Source organism: Geotrypetes seraphini, chromosome 7 (assembly GCF_902459505.1).
Source record: "Geotrypetes seraphini chromosome 7, aGeoSer1.1, whole genome shotgun sequence".
Taxonomy (NCBI): domain Eukaryota; kingdom Metazoa; phylum Chordata; class Amphibia; order Gymnophiona; family Dermophiidae; genus Geotrypetes; species Geotrypetes seraphini.
The window spans coordinates 38,655,613-38,671,155 of NC_047090.1; the positions used below are offsets into that span (position 1 = coordinate 38,655,613).

The following is a 15,543-nucleotide window of genomic DNA, read 5'->3' on the forward strand; positions in this document are numbered from 1 at the left end:
TTTAGTGAATCACGTCCCTGCCTACTCTGCATGCCATTGCCCTCATTTGCATGCGCGGATCGGAGGATGGTCGGAAGACAGGTAAGTGAATCGGGCCGGGGTCGCAAACCAACTGGTACACGATCGGTATGCTTTGTGAATCTAGGCCAAAGACCTTACCTTTGGTTTTCTATTGCATTACAAACCATGAATTTATACTGCTTTGTCGCCTTATCATCACCCATCCTTGGGCTAGATTCACTAACCTGCCGATCGTGCCCGATCCGTGGCCAATCCGCGGCAGACTGAGTGATCTACAACGGGTCAGTATTTAAATGGGGCCATTGGAGGAACGCCCCCCTCAGACCACACGGATCGCTAGTGAGCGATCCTGAAGCATGCGCAGACCATCTTCTTTGCCTGTAGATGGTCTGCAGAGGTTTACAAAAGCAGCAATTTTTTTTTTTTCTTTTAACTTCACTTTCGAACCCGTGGTTTTAACCCGCTTTAAACCTGTGGGTTAAAACCATGGGCTTGCACTGCGGGGAAGGGCAGGAGAGTCGGGGCAGAGAGCAGATCGGGGTAGAGAGCAGAGAAGCAGGGAAGAGGGCATGGCAGCAGAAGGCAGGGCAATCGGAAAGGACCTGAGAAACTGATCCTCAGCAGTCGCTTCTTTTTGGATCAGTCAGTCCAGGTGTCCCTCTTTATTTTTGTGAATTGTTGCCTGCCTACATTTGAATGCCGTTCCCTCTCATTTGCATGCGCAGATCAGAGAATGATCAAGACAGAGGTTAGTGAATCGGGTCGGAGGGAAATCGGGTTGTAAAGGGGTCGGGACTTGATCGGTGGCCTTTAGGTGAATAGCCCCTTATCTCTCTATCTCTCACCCACCAAGCCCTTCCAGTTTCTTACCTAGCCCACCCCTCCCTCTTCCTGTGAAACTGCCATTGAACTGCTTTGATGTTTCACTTATATATATACTGATACTTGTCAGCATTTGCTTGTTTCTGATCTGAATAAAGCTAATCAAAAATGCATCATTAGTCCCCCCCCCAAAAAAAAAGGTATCACCTTTTTTCCTTTATGTTTTTGTTTTATTTCTATATATTACCTTTAAAGTGGGCTAACACAGCTACCACACCATTTTACTCAAGTAATAACAGTAAAAGAACAAACTAGTGCACAATGTTTGAATAAAATGATATATTGGAATGCGCTTTCACAGCTAACGAAACAGGAAATTTGTAAAAAAATAATTCCAGGTTCAATTCATGTCTTTTCCTGCTCTCTGGCGCCCTAAAATCCCTGCCCTGCAGCAGAAATCCTGCTCTCTGCCGCCCTGCCTGCATCTCTGCTGCTCTGCTCTCGCCCCAAAAGTAATCAGCGCCCCGACTCTCCTGCTCGCTGCTGCCCTTCCCCCGCAGCGCGAGCCCATGGTTTTAACCCACAGGAGAGACGGGGCGGCACAGGCTCGCAAAAATCCTTCTGGCTATGCATGTCTTTTCCTCCCCTTTCTCCTTGGTGCGCCACTGTACTGCAGCAGCGATCTCTGCAGAACTCGAAGGAGCACGGAGCACATGCGCAGACCATCTACAGGCAAAATCCACGCGGCTCAGCCCCCCCAGCTTCGTGAATCAGCCCACCCCCGGCCACGGATCAGATCAAATCGCTCACGGATCGGATCGGATCCGTGGGCTTAGTGAATCTAGCCCTTGATCTTTGATTTCACGTTGCTTCTGTTATTATTTGCTATTATTCGTATACAGCCAAGTAGTATTTTCTAACAGTAAGAAGTATTTCAAAACAGTGTTCATTATTGCAAAATAGTGCCTCAAAATGAAAAATAATTTTAAAATAAATCATAAAGAAAATGAACATTTTTTTGCCCTGCACATTCTTACAAAATACCCTCCCAGGCCTTTATCCAGTCCCCCAAGCTTCCCACCAGCCATGTTTTCCATCTTCAAGAGGCAACTGTGATCCCAAATTAATTAAATAATTTATCCATTCAAATTTAGGACAGATATTTTGGAAACCTGGTTTAAATGGATACATTTAATTGGACAGTCACATCAGTGCTATGAAGTTAAACTTATACTAAGTCTCAAACATATCTCTCTCACCTCCCATTTTTAACCAGTCTGTGAAAAAGAAGTTTAAAATCCCAAGATTTGTTCAAGTACCTCCCAAATTTACCCCCCCCCCCCCTTTTATGAAACTGCGGTAAAAGCTCCGACATTCATAGAAGTCCTATGAGCATCAGAACTTTTATCACTGCAGCTGGCGGTACAAAATACTAACACGGCTTTATAAAAGAGGGGAGAGGGTAATTGGGTAGATCTGGTCAATATCAGCTTCTCAACGTCTGTATTTTCCGTATTAAAAGTTTGGACATCCAGTACATACCACAGACTTTCTTTGGACAGCAAGCCCCTTGCTCGACGACACTGAAGACAACTTCACCCTCCCGTCCACAAGCTGGCGCTGGTTCTTCAGTGCAGTTCGGTTCTATAGCAACGATGCTCCCATTCTCCAAACACTTGAAAGCGCAGCACCCTTTGAGGGATCCATTCCACTCGTCCCCAGGAGCATGCGGCTGTCCTTCATTATCAGTGCAAGCTACAAAGAAGCCCACAGGATGCAACTCTATCAGTCGTTCACGGAGTCCTTTTTTTGAAGAAATTGGAAGCATATTTTAAGCTCCCTGCAGATTATGCAGAAAGGGAATCTCAGCTCCTGGGTGACGGCAATGTTTGGTGACTAGATTTAGGACATGTGGCTGCAAAGCTCTGGATAAAGCACTGGTGCATGGCCCCAGTGGCGTAGTGAGGGGGCGACAGGGTGGAACTCCCCGGGCACTGTCATGGTGGCGCATCTCCCATGGCCATGCCCCCTTTTGGGAAGTGCACTATGGATTTAGGTGGACAAATTCAAATTGGTGCCAATTAGCACACAACTTGGCTCAATAGTTGATTTAATTGGATGCACATCTTGGATCAGAAATTTTGGGTGCCATAGGTAGAAGCCAGAGGATTAGCCTGCAGCATACCAGTTCCCAGCGTTAGATGATCGGTAGAGAATTACCCCCATAGTGTCAAAACGATCCACGGGTGCAGAGAGGATGGGCCGTAGGATTATCTGGTTGAGTGCAAAATTTACCCTGCTAACTGGATAGCAACCTGGGTAAAGTTAAGACGGCAAAAAGGCTACCATAACGTTATCCAGCTCGTCATGGTAATCATCGCTATCCGTGTAACACCAGACTATCCACTTCATCTGGACTTTTATTAGCCATTGCTCACTATTGACCTGGATTTGTTCTGAACACGAAACTCTGGCGCGTCGTTCTGGTTTCCATCTACTTACCACATTTTTCTTCTGGAATACAAAGCTCCGAATCGGTCCTGTGGAGAATAGTTCCATTTTCACACACGCAGTCTTCTCTTAAATAAGAGCAGGGGGACTCTTCATAAAACCATCTGTTTGAGCAGGTTTTAGCTGCACAGGGCTGCACACAAGCTTGGTATTCCTTGCCTTCGGGACAAGCCAAGGCTATCATGACAAAAAAGAAATGCAAAAATCTTCATTTAATATATCTTGAATATTAAAGGTGTTATTATTATTTATTGATTTGATATACCGCCTTTACCAATTAAGGATATAAGTGGTGAACATAATTACTAAGAAAAACACAAAGGAATCCAACGAAAACTGCAGTATCACCAGCCAAAGCAAAAACAAAAAACGAACTGCAGACTCCTATGTACCAGATGCAGGCAATGTTTATTATACCAAATATTTTATGCAGTTGAAAATACCACCTTATAACAAACCAAGGGACCTGACACGGTCTGGGTTTCGGAAAACACTCCTTCCTCAGAGGTCCATGGTTGCTAAGGTATAAAATAAACCGCAATAAAAGGTATAAAACAGTCGTCTGTGTGGTATCCTTCTCCACTTAGAGTGTGCGGTTTACTTTATACCTTAGCAACCATGGACCTCTGAGGAAGGAGTGTTTTCCGAAACACGGACCATGTCAGGTCCCTTGGTTTGTTATAAGGTGATATTTTCAACTGCATAAAATATTTGGTATAATAAACATTGCCTGCATCTGGTACATAGGAGTCTGCAGTTCGTTTTTTATTTTTGGGAACATAATTACTAAAAACAAAACAAAACTATAGAAAAGAAAGGAATGCCAGTATCAAAAGAAAAGTTCCAGAGATAACACACATACATCATTCAATCTTTAAAAAAAAAAAAAAGTCACCGAGAAAAAAATATATCTATAAATACACTGTGTTCGAGGCGTGTGTGGTTAAGGCAGAGCTTACAGCAATGGGGCAGGGACAGCGAAAAAACTCAGGGGGACGGGATGGGGAAATTAAAGGGTCCTTTTACTAAGGCACGCTAGCGGATTTAGCGCACGCTAAACGCTAACGCGTCCATTATATCCTATGGACGCGTTAGTGTTTGGCTTGCGCCAATATTTAGCACACGCTAAAATGGCCAGCGCAACTTAGTAAAAGAGGGGTTAAGTTCCAGCGGGGACGGAGACCAATTTGTCCGTGTGTCATTCTCTAGTTAGAATGAACAGATATGATTTTCTTATAAATTCACTTTATATCTTTTGAGAGTTTTAGTCCTTCCCCTTCCTATTGTTTTTGACCTTAATTGTCTTTCTTTTTATTAATCAGATTGTATTTCTTTCCTTGTGTTTTATTATGTTTGCAAAGTTGGTTTTTATTATGTTTCGTAGATTTAGTCTTTTTTTGTTAGTTATGTTTGTCTCCCCTAACTTTGTAATTTTATCGATTTGTTCATCGCTTAGAATTTGGAATAAGCGATTAATCAAATTTTATAATAAACTTGAAACTTGGGCGACTGCTGGTAATAAGTTTCCTTTGGGCTCCAGGAAATTCACTTTTTGAATCTAAGCAAGATTTCCCAAGGCTTTGAACTGTGCAATTGGTTATGCATTAGCTGGTTTACCTTCTCCTTTTTCCCATGATTTTCCTGCTCCTGGATCGCAGTGAAAAAACAAATTATTTGATCTGTTGGCTGTTGATTGTTGGGGAGGAGGGAGGTGTTTCTTTACTTATGTACTCCTTTGTCTTTGACAATTTTCTTGAATATGTAAATAACTAATTAATTGATTACTGATCCAACACACAAATGTCAAAAATGGATTTATTCTTATAATATATATTCCACATATCCTACAATTCTATGCAGATTACAAATTATTCAGGTACTCAAGCATTTTTCCCTAACTGTAGATGGGGCAATGGGGATTAAGTGACTTGCCCAGGGTCACAAGGAGCAGGTGGGATTCGAACCTACAACCTCAGGGTGCCGAGGCGGTAGCTCTAATCACTGCACCACACACTCCCACAAAGGCAACCCACAAGATTAAAGAATAGAGAAAAAAATAAGAAACCTCAGGAGGCTAGAGGAGATTCTCAGCCTGTCAGGCTCGCCTTGCTCCAAAGTTTAGCCATTACTATCATAGGAATCTCAGGGGGGGGGGGGGGAACTCCACCAAATCAATATAATCAATATAGCAACTGTAGTTGCTTTCAATGTCCTTTATTCTGTAGCAAAACAATCCTCCAAAAAAGAGGCTGAAAAAGAATCCACTTATCTGAACATGTAGTGAAAACCAAACTGTCTATCTTCAAATGAGGTTCACAAGCGCACAGTACAATCTAAGCTGTCCATCTTGTAAAATAATGTTCTCTGGCGCAGGACTCAAACAAGCTCCTGACAGGGAAACCCTGTTTCACAACAGCTGCTTCAGGAGATTTAGCACTGCTCTGCTCCCCACATGTTTCCAAAATGGCACTAAGGCACTGAAAGACGCCCAACCCATAAATACCTCATCAACTGACTCTTTCAATATCCACCAATCAAAAACATCCAGCTGAAAGTGCAGCCAATCAGAACTAATCAGAAAAACTTTTTAAAAAATATAACTGCTGACCACTCCAGTTTAGAGTTCAAATTGTCCCAACGGCCCGTATTGAAAATTCGATCAATGGCAACACACTGTGGCGTAACACATCGGTGGTTTATCAGTGCGCAATGAGAAAACAAAAGAGCTCTAATTTGTTTTTCAAACACGAGTTCACCAACCTCAGGTACAAAGACCTAGAAGTTTGCCCAATGTATAACAAAGCACAAAGTCAAACTATCATACAAACTGCGTACATAGAGCGACAGTTGGTGGGATGCAGAAGGTCACAAAATCTATCTGAATAGGGATTAATAAATTTGTCATGTTCTAGCACAGAGGCCCTGATTCTCTAAATGGCATCTAGATCGGTGGCACCTAACCAATTTCCACGTGGAACTTAAAATCTTTTAATTGGCTTAAATGGCGTGATAATTGAAAACGCCGTTAAAAGCTCATTAAAAATCATCCATTTAAGTTCCATGCAGAAATCATCAAGGCACCTACCCTTGCCTACCTGAAAACTGGGGATGGTTAGGGGCAGAGTTTGGGTGTAGAATGACTTTGGCATCATTAGACGCCTGCGATAGGCGCTGGTAAATTAGGCCGGGAATACCCAGGCCTAATATACTGGCATCTAACATTATGATACCCCTACTGACCTCTAGTTCAAGTTATGCACTGCTAGGCCTAATTCTACAAACAGCCCCTAATTTTGAATGGCGCACAGTAGCTGCCATTTCCAACGGCGCCGACCGAGTTAAGCGCCATTTATAGAATCAGGCCCATAGTGCAACGAACACATTTATGGTGTCTTTTGATTCCAAGTTTCAAGTTTATTTAAAATTTCTTATACTGCCTAATTAAGTCTTCTAGGCGGTGTACAAAAATGACAAAACCCTGCGCCAAATTAATTTGCAATATAAACAAAGACAAATCGGGGGCAATGACAAATTTTTATAGACATTGACGAACAGGAACGAAAGGGAAGAAGGGTTGGAACTACAAATGATAGAGAGAAAAGAAACATTCAAGGAAAAAAAACAAAGGGAAGGGAAACTGAAGGAAAAAGCCTTTCCTGAATCTAGAAGTAGCTGAAATTTTGCATGTCTACAGTGGCGTAAGGGTGAAAAGCGACCGGGGCGATGACGCCCCTCCCCCATGTTCAATACGTCAATACGCTGTCCTCGTTTGGGTTCTTTCCTGTTGAATTTTCCATGCTCCCCCCACCGCATGAACACCCCTTCCCGTTCCCTGTACCTTTTTTACTTCTCCAGCGCGAGCAGTGTGACCACGTCGTTGTCGACTCGCCCTTTGACGTCACTTCCTAAGCGCTGGTTACGGAAGTGATATCAGAGAGAGCGCCAATGTCGACGTGGGCAGCAACTTTGCACCAGGGAAGTAAATAAGGGAAGGCAAGGGGCGCGAGCGGGGGAAGGGATGGAGCGGAAGAGGGGTGCCCCGCCTTCAGCAAGACTGCGCTTGGGGTGGACCTATTTTTATTTTGTGCATAAGAGAAAAAAAAGTACATTTGCAAAACTTGGATGCTAACGTAAAATAGATAATTTAGGATGGACAGCATGTACTAATTGATCAGTCAACACGGTACATTTAGTCCATTCTTTAATCTTGTGTATATTCTTGAATATGCAATTTTGCAATGCAAATAAAATAATGGAATGCCCAGATATCATCTGTACACCACTCGTTACCTACAGCAATAATCTGGTGTCCTCCACCTAATGCAGATGTTATGTTTGTTACACAAAGCCACATATGCCGAGAGGGCGTCACATTCATAATTGAAGAAGTAGGTGGTGTTAATCCACATCTTCTCACAGAAGTCCTGCGGTGAAACCTACAGATAAACATTGGAATTAGCACTAATATATTTATATATGAAATGAAAGTACACATTTTATCGATCTAATGAAGACGCTGGCGAAATTTCTTTCAAAATTAGCAATTTAGCTATGATATCTTGAAGGTTATACTTCAGAAGGTCGTTCACCTTAAATTATGAAATTGTGAAGTATTTGTAAAGTATATACTGTATATATATTGGAAAGGTAGTCTAATCACTTATAAACACGCGTATAAGTGACAATAATCCAGATCTGCTTACTCTGTCAGTATGTTCATATTTGAATAGCGCATCATTTGCATGGGCAGAGTCTGAATGGAGCGTAGGTAGGGTGCACATTTGCATATATAACTTATAGAATACCATGGGAAATTCTAACATTTCCATTTTCGAGAGACTACGGGAACTCACAGCAGCCATTTCCTCATGGCGATCTGCATGGGGCAGGAGCGTAGGAAGATCGCTCCTGCCCCGAAAGCCCACTAGACCACCAGGTAAGGCCGGGAAGGTGGCAGGGAGGCGGAGGTGGGTCAGAGCCAGATATTCACGGTTTTTCGCCATTCGCGGTCCGGCTCTGCCCTTATCCCCCGCGAATCCGGAGGGAGAAGTGTTATTGTACTTCTGCCCAGTTTCCTCTCTTATCAGTAAGTCATTCTTTGTCAGTGCGTCAGACTGTTAGGGCTCCTTTTACGAAGCCGCTACCGCCTCCTCTTGAGCAGTCTTGAGCAGGCGGTAGTTTTTCGGCTAGCGCAGGGGTTAGTGTGCGCTAAAAAGTTGCGCGCGATAAAACCGCTAATGTGGGTTCGTAAAAGGAGCCCTTAGTGTTATTGTACTGAAATTTGATTTTTTAATATATGTTTTATATTTTTTGTATTATTCTATATAAAACCGCCTTGATATTTGATAAGGCGGTATATCACATTTTTAATAAACCTGAAACCTAAACCTAATTGTGATACCTGGGGCAATGGAGAATTGAACTCAGAACTTCATGGTGCTCAGGCGGCAGCTCTAACCTCGAAGCCACATCTCCACTCCACTTTTAAGGACTAGGCTCCAAAAAAGGCACCCTCTAGTGCTAAATATAGAGAATTGCCTTCCATGCGGACAGAGCAAAGGCAGAGTTGCAGTATACATGCCTGTTTTATAAAATACACAAGTACACGCATACACACGTACACCTTGTTCAAAGCCAACGTAAATCTGTGTTAGCATTTATTATAGCTTTTTGCGAGCTTAGTATAATACTGCGTTTTTATGAGCGTTATGCTAGTTTTAGCTATTATATGTGAAGAATTGGATAGGATGCATATATTATGATGTTCGAGTATGTCCTGAATATGTACGTTTTCTACCGTAACCCGCTTAGGTTTTAAGCGGGGAAGACATTTTTAAAATAAATTACAACAGGAGCTGGATTGGGGTGTATATTTTATAAAGGGGCATGGGTGCCTATGTCGCCATTATAAAAATGAACTTAGAAAAGGCATGTTTCTGGACTTGTTATACAGGCATCTTGTTTTAAAATTATCCCTCCACAGCTACAGATGGACATCCCCTATCTCTTAGGCTCTGAGGTGACTGTGAATTTCTAATCTTTCCTTTCACCGTCTCTGCTGGCAGGATGGCTAAAGGTTCAATATTCTCCAATACCAAAGGGAGTTTGCAATGTACATTTTCTAAAAAAAAATATTGGTCTCTTTCATATGTCCTTACTTTGCTGTGACATGGGGCAAAGGTGTTTTTGGTCAACAGTTCCATGCAGTAGGTACAGCTGTCCTCAGTACAGTTTCTCATAGGTCTCCTGGTGGTCACGTCCATAGATTTTTCAATTTCCCAGCTTCTAATAAAAGCTTCAACGTCTTCCATATTTGTGATTATGGTCCTGTTGAACATCTTCAGGTCATCTTTCGGGTCTCCATTGCAAATACCTTAATATAAATGTTCTTATAAATTTATTTATTTATTAAAAAATTTATATACCGTATACAACTATGTGGTTTCCATATCACGCGCATAGAATTTTGTTTCCCTCCGATTATCACATATAATATTGACATGTCAAGACAACATCGTTAATCATCCCTATTATAATAGGGAAAGAGCACAGATTTGATCAATTCAGAGGTACACACAAGCTTTAAATCATACATTGATGTTAGAGAAATTCTTAGAAGGCAATTATCAACTGAAATACATCGTAGCATAAGAAGGAATCGGCAAACAATTGAGTTTTCAGCATTTTCTTAAAATTCATCATCCCCAAACCAGACAAGGCATTCCATAGTTCTACACCAGCCATTGATGCTCCGATCTTAACATGCCTAGTCGACATTCTATCCTCCAAAGTTAATTTCATCCCATTTACAAAATCCCATAGCCAAAATCAGACATTCCATTTTTTCTCCACACATAGTCCTAATATATAGAGGGAAAGGGAGATTTATCTTCTTAGTTCACTCTAACCTCCCATCTTTTATTCCAAGCTTATTGTGTACTTGACATACCATCAATCATTTGCGGCCCATTGTCTCCTAAACTCCCTCTTCCCAAAATGTTTCAAGCCCACAAGGCAACATATATTGGGGGTCAATATTCAGCTATTGGGAGTTATTCCCAATATTCAAAGCTGGGACCTGTGCCGACTTTGGCTTTGAAAATCGTTTTTTTTTGTTTGTTTGTTTGTTTTTTTTAGTTCAAATAGTTTTATTGATTTTATAAAAGATGAAATACAAAGCCAACAATATGGGTGCTCCAAGAAGGAACACAGTATAACAATATCATTAACAAATGTGAAGTGCGTCCATAATTAAACAAGAATCACAAATAAATAAATGCATCAGAAATAAAATAGACAGGAGAGAAGACATAAGTTCAAGAAAAGGAGATAAAACACATTAGGTGAAAGCCTCTTAAGTTGAAATTCTTCACTTAAGCGGCCGTAGATTAGCACATAAAAATAGGACAGATTTTTAGCAATCCCAAGTGCTGACTTTCCCCGGAATGCCTCCAACATAGCCAGTTTTGAGTTTGGCGCCAACCATGATATTCAGTTAAGTGCCACTGAATTTTAGTGGCTAGGTAGCCCCAACCAGTAGCTAGCTAAATCTCTTTGTATATCTAGCCCATTGTTTTTATGATGGATTGTATTGCATTGTATTTTTATGTTATTGTGAGTTCTTTAATCTACATTAAAGGTAGATGTAGAATATAAATGCCTAGTTTAAAATAAATAAAATTAAACCTTCAAGTCCCGTGTAAAGATCTACTTAGAATATAAGAACATGAGAATAGCCATATTGGGTCAGACCAATGGTCCATCTAGCCCAGTAACCTGTTTCCACAGTGGCCAATCCAGGGCCAAAGAGTTGCAAGAGTCCATGCTACTGATCCCAGGGCAAGCGGTGGCTTCCCTATGTCTAGCTCAAGACTATGGACTTTTCCTCCAGGAACTTGTCCAAATCTTTTTTTTTTTTAAACCCTAACTACTGTAACCACATCCTCTGGCAACAAGTTCCAGAGCTTCAGAAAGGCATTCTATTGATCTCCATGAAACCGTTCTAAACATTTCCAGAAAGTACTCTCATTAGCTAGCATGCAAACTGTATGATGTGCGTTAATCGTTCCTTCTGCCTTTTTATTGTGTTGTCTGTTTACCTTCCACAGTGCTTTGGAAAATGTTAAACATAAAATAAAATATTGGATATAACCATGGGAAACGTGAAGCAAAAATGATACCTGCCAGAAAGAAAATCTTCTCTGTTACAGCACCAATTCCCTGCCCTCCCACCTTCGAGAAGAAATCGCAATAGACAGATTCATAACCAACTTAAAGACTTTCCTATTTAAAGACACCTATGACATGTAGACGCTAGATCTCATTTGAAGGAAGAGCATATCCCCTTCCCTGTGTGTTGACCTTCTATGTCTTTCTTACCTATTACAAATTTTAGTTCTCCTCTAACCTTCTCGTTAGAGAATGACATGGTGGCTGTTACCTGCGGCTAGCCGCGGGTAGCCACGGGTAACCCGCCAAAACGGTGAGGAAAAACCTGTGTTCACTGTGGCTATGGGGACAAGGCCATTCACCGCTCCGTGGAGCGGTGAATGGCCTTGTCCCCACAGTTAAGGGAGGGAACGCGTGTGGTCACCTATCGCGCTCCCTCCCTACTGCCGCCCTCCTTACTGCTGCCGTTAAGTTGAAACAGCTCCCTTTCTCCCTCCCTGCCCCTTACCTTCATGGCCGTAAATCTAAATTGTCTTCTTTCAGCAGCCGGAGCGTTGAAGCTGCATGTGGCTGCCGTAAAGGTCATCTCTGACGCAACCGGAAGTTGCAGCAGAGACGACCTTTAAGGCAGCCATATGCAACTACAACGCTCCGGCTGCTGTAAGGCGGCAGTTTAGACATTGCCGGCCACAGGTAAAGGGCAGGGAGGTTTGTCGGACCAGGCCTAATATCCGGGGAGGGAGGGGGGTGAAAGCGCCACGAAGGTAAGGGGCAGGGAGGAGGAAATGTGGGATGGAGAGGAAAAGACGCTGAAGGGAAATGGGTAAAACAGAGTGGGGAGAAGGATGCTGAAAGCACATGGGGAATACAGAGGGGGGAAGAAGGATGCTGAAAGGACATGGGGAAGACAGAGGGAGGAGAAGGATGCTAAAAGGACATGGGGAAGACAGAGGGGAGAGAAGGACGCTGAAAGCACATGGGGAAGACAGAGGGGGGGAGAAGGACGCTGAAAGCATATGGGGAAGACAGAGGGGGGGAGAAGGACGCTGAAAGGACATGGGGAAGACAGAGGGGGGAGAAGGATGCTGAAAGGACATGGGGAAGACAGAGGGGGAGAAGGATGCTGAAAGCACATGGGGAACACAGAGGGGGAAGAAGGACGCTGACAGGAGATGGGGAAGACAGAGGGGGGAGAAGGACGCTGAAAGCACATGGGGAAGACAGAGTGGGGAGAAAATGCTGGCAGGGAAGAAGATAGAGATGCCAGACTATGGGGGGAGTGTAGGGAAGAAGATGGGTGCCAGACCAATTTGGAAGGGGGGGGAGAAAGGGAAAGGCACAGTAACAGAGCAAATGGAAGACGCAGAGAGAAGAGAGACAGTGGATGGAAGGAATTGAATGAGAAGATGAGGAAAGCAGAAATAAGACAACAAAGGTAGAAAAAAAAATTATATTTCTTTTTTTTTTTTTTCTTTAGGATAAAGTAGTATATTAGTTGTGTTGATAAAAATTTATAAACAAAGTCCTGCCAGCTGAACATCTCTTTCTCCAGTTCAGCAGCCAGAACTTTGATTTATAAGGAAGTAAAAAGCTAAATATTGCAGTACTGAGGCTTGTATGGATGTTGCGGGGATGGTGACAGGGCGGTGAATGGGATGGCGGTGACGGTGACGGGGCAGTGAAGGGAATGGCGGTGACTGGGCGGTGAAGGGGACGGTGGGCTGGGGACGGTGCAGTGATGGGGACAGATTTTTTCCCCGTGTCATTCTCTACTTCTCGTATCCTGTACATCATCGAAGTCTTTTTGTCTAATGTCTTCCCTTTTGATTTTAATAGTTCTGATTATGTACACTGCTTAGACAATTTTTTTAAAGCGGTATATCCAATTTTTAATCACACTTGAAACTTGATACCTTACACAATATAACAGTAACACTCCTAATATTTAATCCCGTCTCACCACAAAGTCCTTCTGTCTTGGTAGAAGAGCTGGAATGGAAGCCATATTGTATGTCTATAATGCCAGTGAGATGAGCCCATTTAATGTTGATGCCTGCTGGGGTGTTGATGACATACATTGCACCAGTGTTTTGAATGCAGAGTCCATGCTTTGAGAAAGGTAAGGGTTGAATTATCGAATTCACTTCTACCTAAAACAATGGAAAAATATTTTATGACCAAGGAAAGGGAAGCAAAGAAATGAGTTTCCTCAAAATAAAAACAAAAAAACATGTCAAACCTTCAGTTGTTATACAATACAATCGTACAAAAACTCGAGTCTAAGGCAGGGGTAGGAAATTCCGGTCCTCGAGAGCAGAACCCAGGTCAGCTTTTCAGAATATCCACAATAAATATGCATGAGATAGATTTGCATCTCAAGGAGGCAGTGCATTCAAATCCATCTCATGCATAATATTCATGGTGGAGATCCTGAAAACCTGACCTGGCTCTGGCTCTCGAGGACCGGAATTGCTTACCCCTGGTCTAAGGGCTCCTTTCACAAAGGTGCGCTGGCGTTTTTAATGTATGCACCGGATTAGTGCACGCTAGCCAAAAATCTACCGCCTGCTCAAAAGGAGGCAGTAGTGGCAATTTAGCGTGCGCTATTCCGTGCGTTAAGGCTCCAGCGCGGCTTTGTAAAAGGAGCCCTAAGTGCGATGACTTTATGCGATACCCTCTAATTTTAGAAAGCAGCGGGCCCAGATTTGCGCACTCAAATTATAGAATAAGGGTAGTTGCGCATATAACTTAATAATGAGTCGATAATTGGTGATAAAGAGCAAAAGCAGACTCTACTTCAGTGGTTCTCAACCCTGTCCTGGAGGACCACCAGCCAGTCAGATTTTCAGAATAGCCCTAATGAATATGCATTTTAGTTTGATACATTGTAAACCGCTTAGGTCATTAAAATGCAGGAGCGGTATATCAAATTTTAAATAAACATGCCAATGAAAACTAGGGCTAAATACCTGCTCCTAAGTTGTGCACGGTTCTGGCGTATTCTATACCAGTGCACCTAAATTTTTAGACATCCCCCCTTTTGAGTTCTACGCACTAGAATTTACGCATACCACTGCACAGAATAGGATTTAATGCATAAATAAGGGTTCTTCAAAATGTTTCCACACTCCCATATTTTCACGCTCAACCATAAACATTCTTTTCTGATGGCGTTAAGAAGTTAGAAGGACGCTGGGAAAAATGTATCGCAAAACAGGATGATTATGTGGAAAAGTGATGTAATTTGCTTTTGAGGTATTTAAGAAATAGCGTTTAATAAAAGTGTGGAAGCATTTGGAAGATCCCTCATATAAACATCAGGGCCAATTACTGATGCCAAAGACACGTGCAAGGGTACGTACTGCTAGGCAGCCGTCTATAGAATTGCCAAAAAAAAGAATCTGCTTTTTACTCACCTTCCTTGTTAAGCGATTGATAAGAACTTTGAAGTCAAGCGTTGTTACGTTTAGCTTCTTAAAACACAGGCCTGATGTGCCTCCTGCCGGGGCCTGAGTCAGAAGCAAGTACAGACAGCATTTTGGTATATTATGCATTTCATTTTTAACATCGTACTGTAAAGGACTCATTATGGAAGAGCATTCAAGAACAAATCAAATACTCACTAGTTTTCTGATTGAATTTGAACTCTGAAAAAAAAAAAAAAGATTAGTCATGAATTAGATCACAGCTTTGATATGTGCAATAAAAATATTATCTGATGTTAATTAAGCTAAAACTACATGGCTCAATACTCAAATGCCGCAATTGGCTTTTTTTTTTTTTTAATTCTGGCTGAGACATTTAAATTAATCAGGAATATTCCGTGCTGCTATTCGAATTGCCCTGCTACCTGGCAATATTTACTCTGCTATTCAGACAGTTAGATTGGAGACACCTCCGAATTCCTCCTGCCACTGGTTTAACAAGTTCCTGGAGGAAAAGTCCATAGTCTGTTATTGAGAAAGACATGGGGGATGCCACTGCTTGCCCTGTATTGGTAGCACAGAATATTGCTACACC

The 15,543-nt window shown here is 42.3% G+C and overlaps 1 protein-coding gene across 3 annotated transcripts in view; it reads right to left on the reverse strand.

The window, feature by feature from the left end:
• OTOGL (otogelin like) overlaps nucleotides 1–15,543 on the reverse strand; it is a 197,852-nt gene that overhangs the window by 32,826 nt on the left and 149,483 nt on the right. For all 3 annotated transcript variants that reach the window (XM_033952626.1, XM_033952625.1, XM_033952624.1), the window contains exons 39-45: nucleotides 15,147–15,170; nucleotides 14,940–15,032; nucleotides 13,484–13,673; nucleotides 9,513–9,727; nucleotides 7,649–7,790; nucleotides 3,346–3,531; nucleotides 2,386–2,598 (exon numbers count right to left, since the gene is read on the reverse strand). In XM_033952626.1, the coding sequence (XP_033808517.1) occupies nucleotides 2,386–2,598; nucleotides 3,346–3,531; nucleotides 7,649–7,790; nucleotides 9,513–9,727; nucleotides 13,484–13,673; nucleotides 14,940–15,032; nucleotides 15,147–15,170 (1,063 nt within the window). The remainder of the gene's footprint in view (nucleotides 1–2,385; nucleotides 2,599–3,345; nucleotides 3,532–7,648; nucleotides 7,791–9,512; nucleotides 9,728–13,483; nucleotides 13,674–14,939; nucleotides 15,033–15,146; nucleotides 15,171–15,543) is intronic.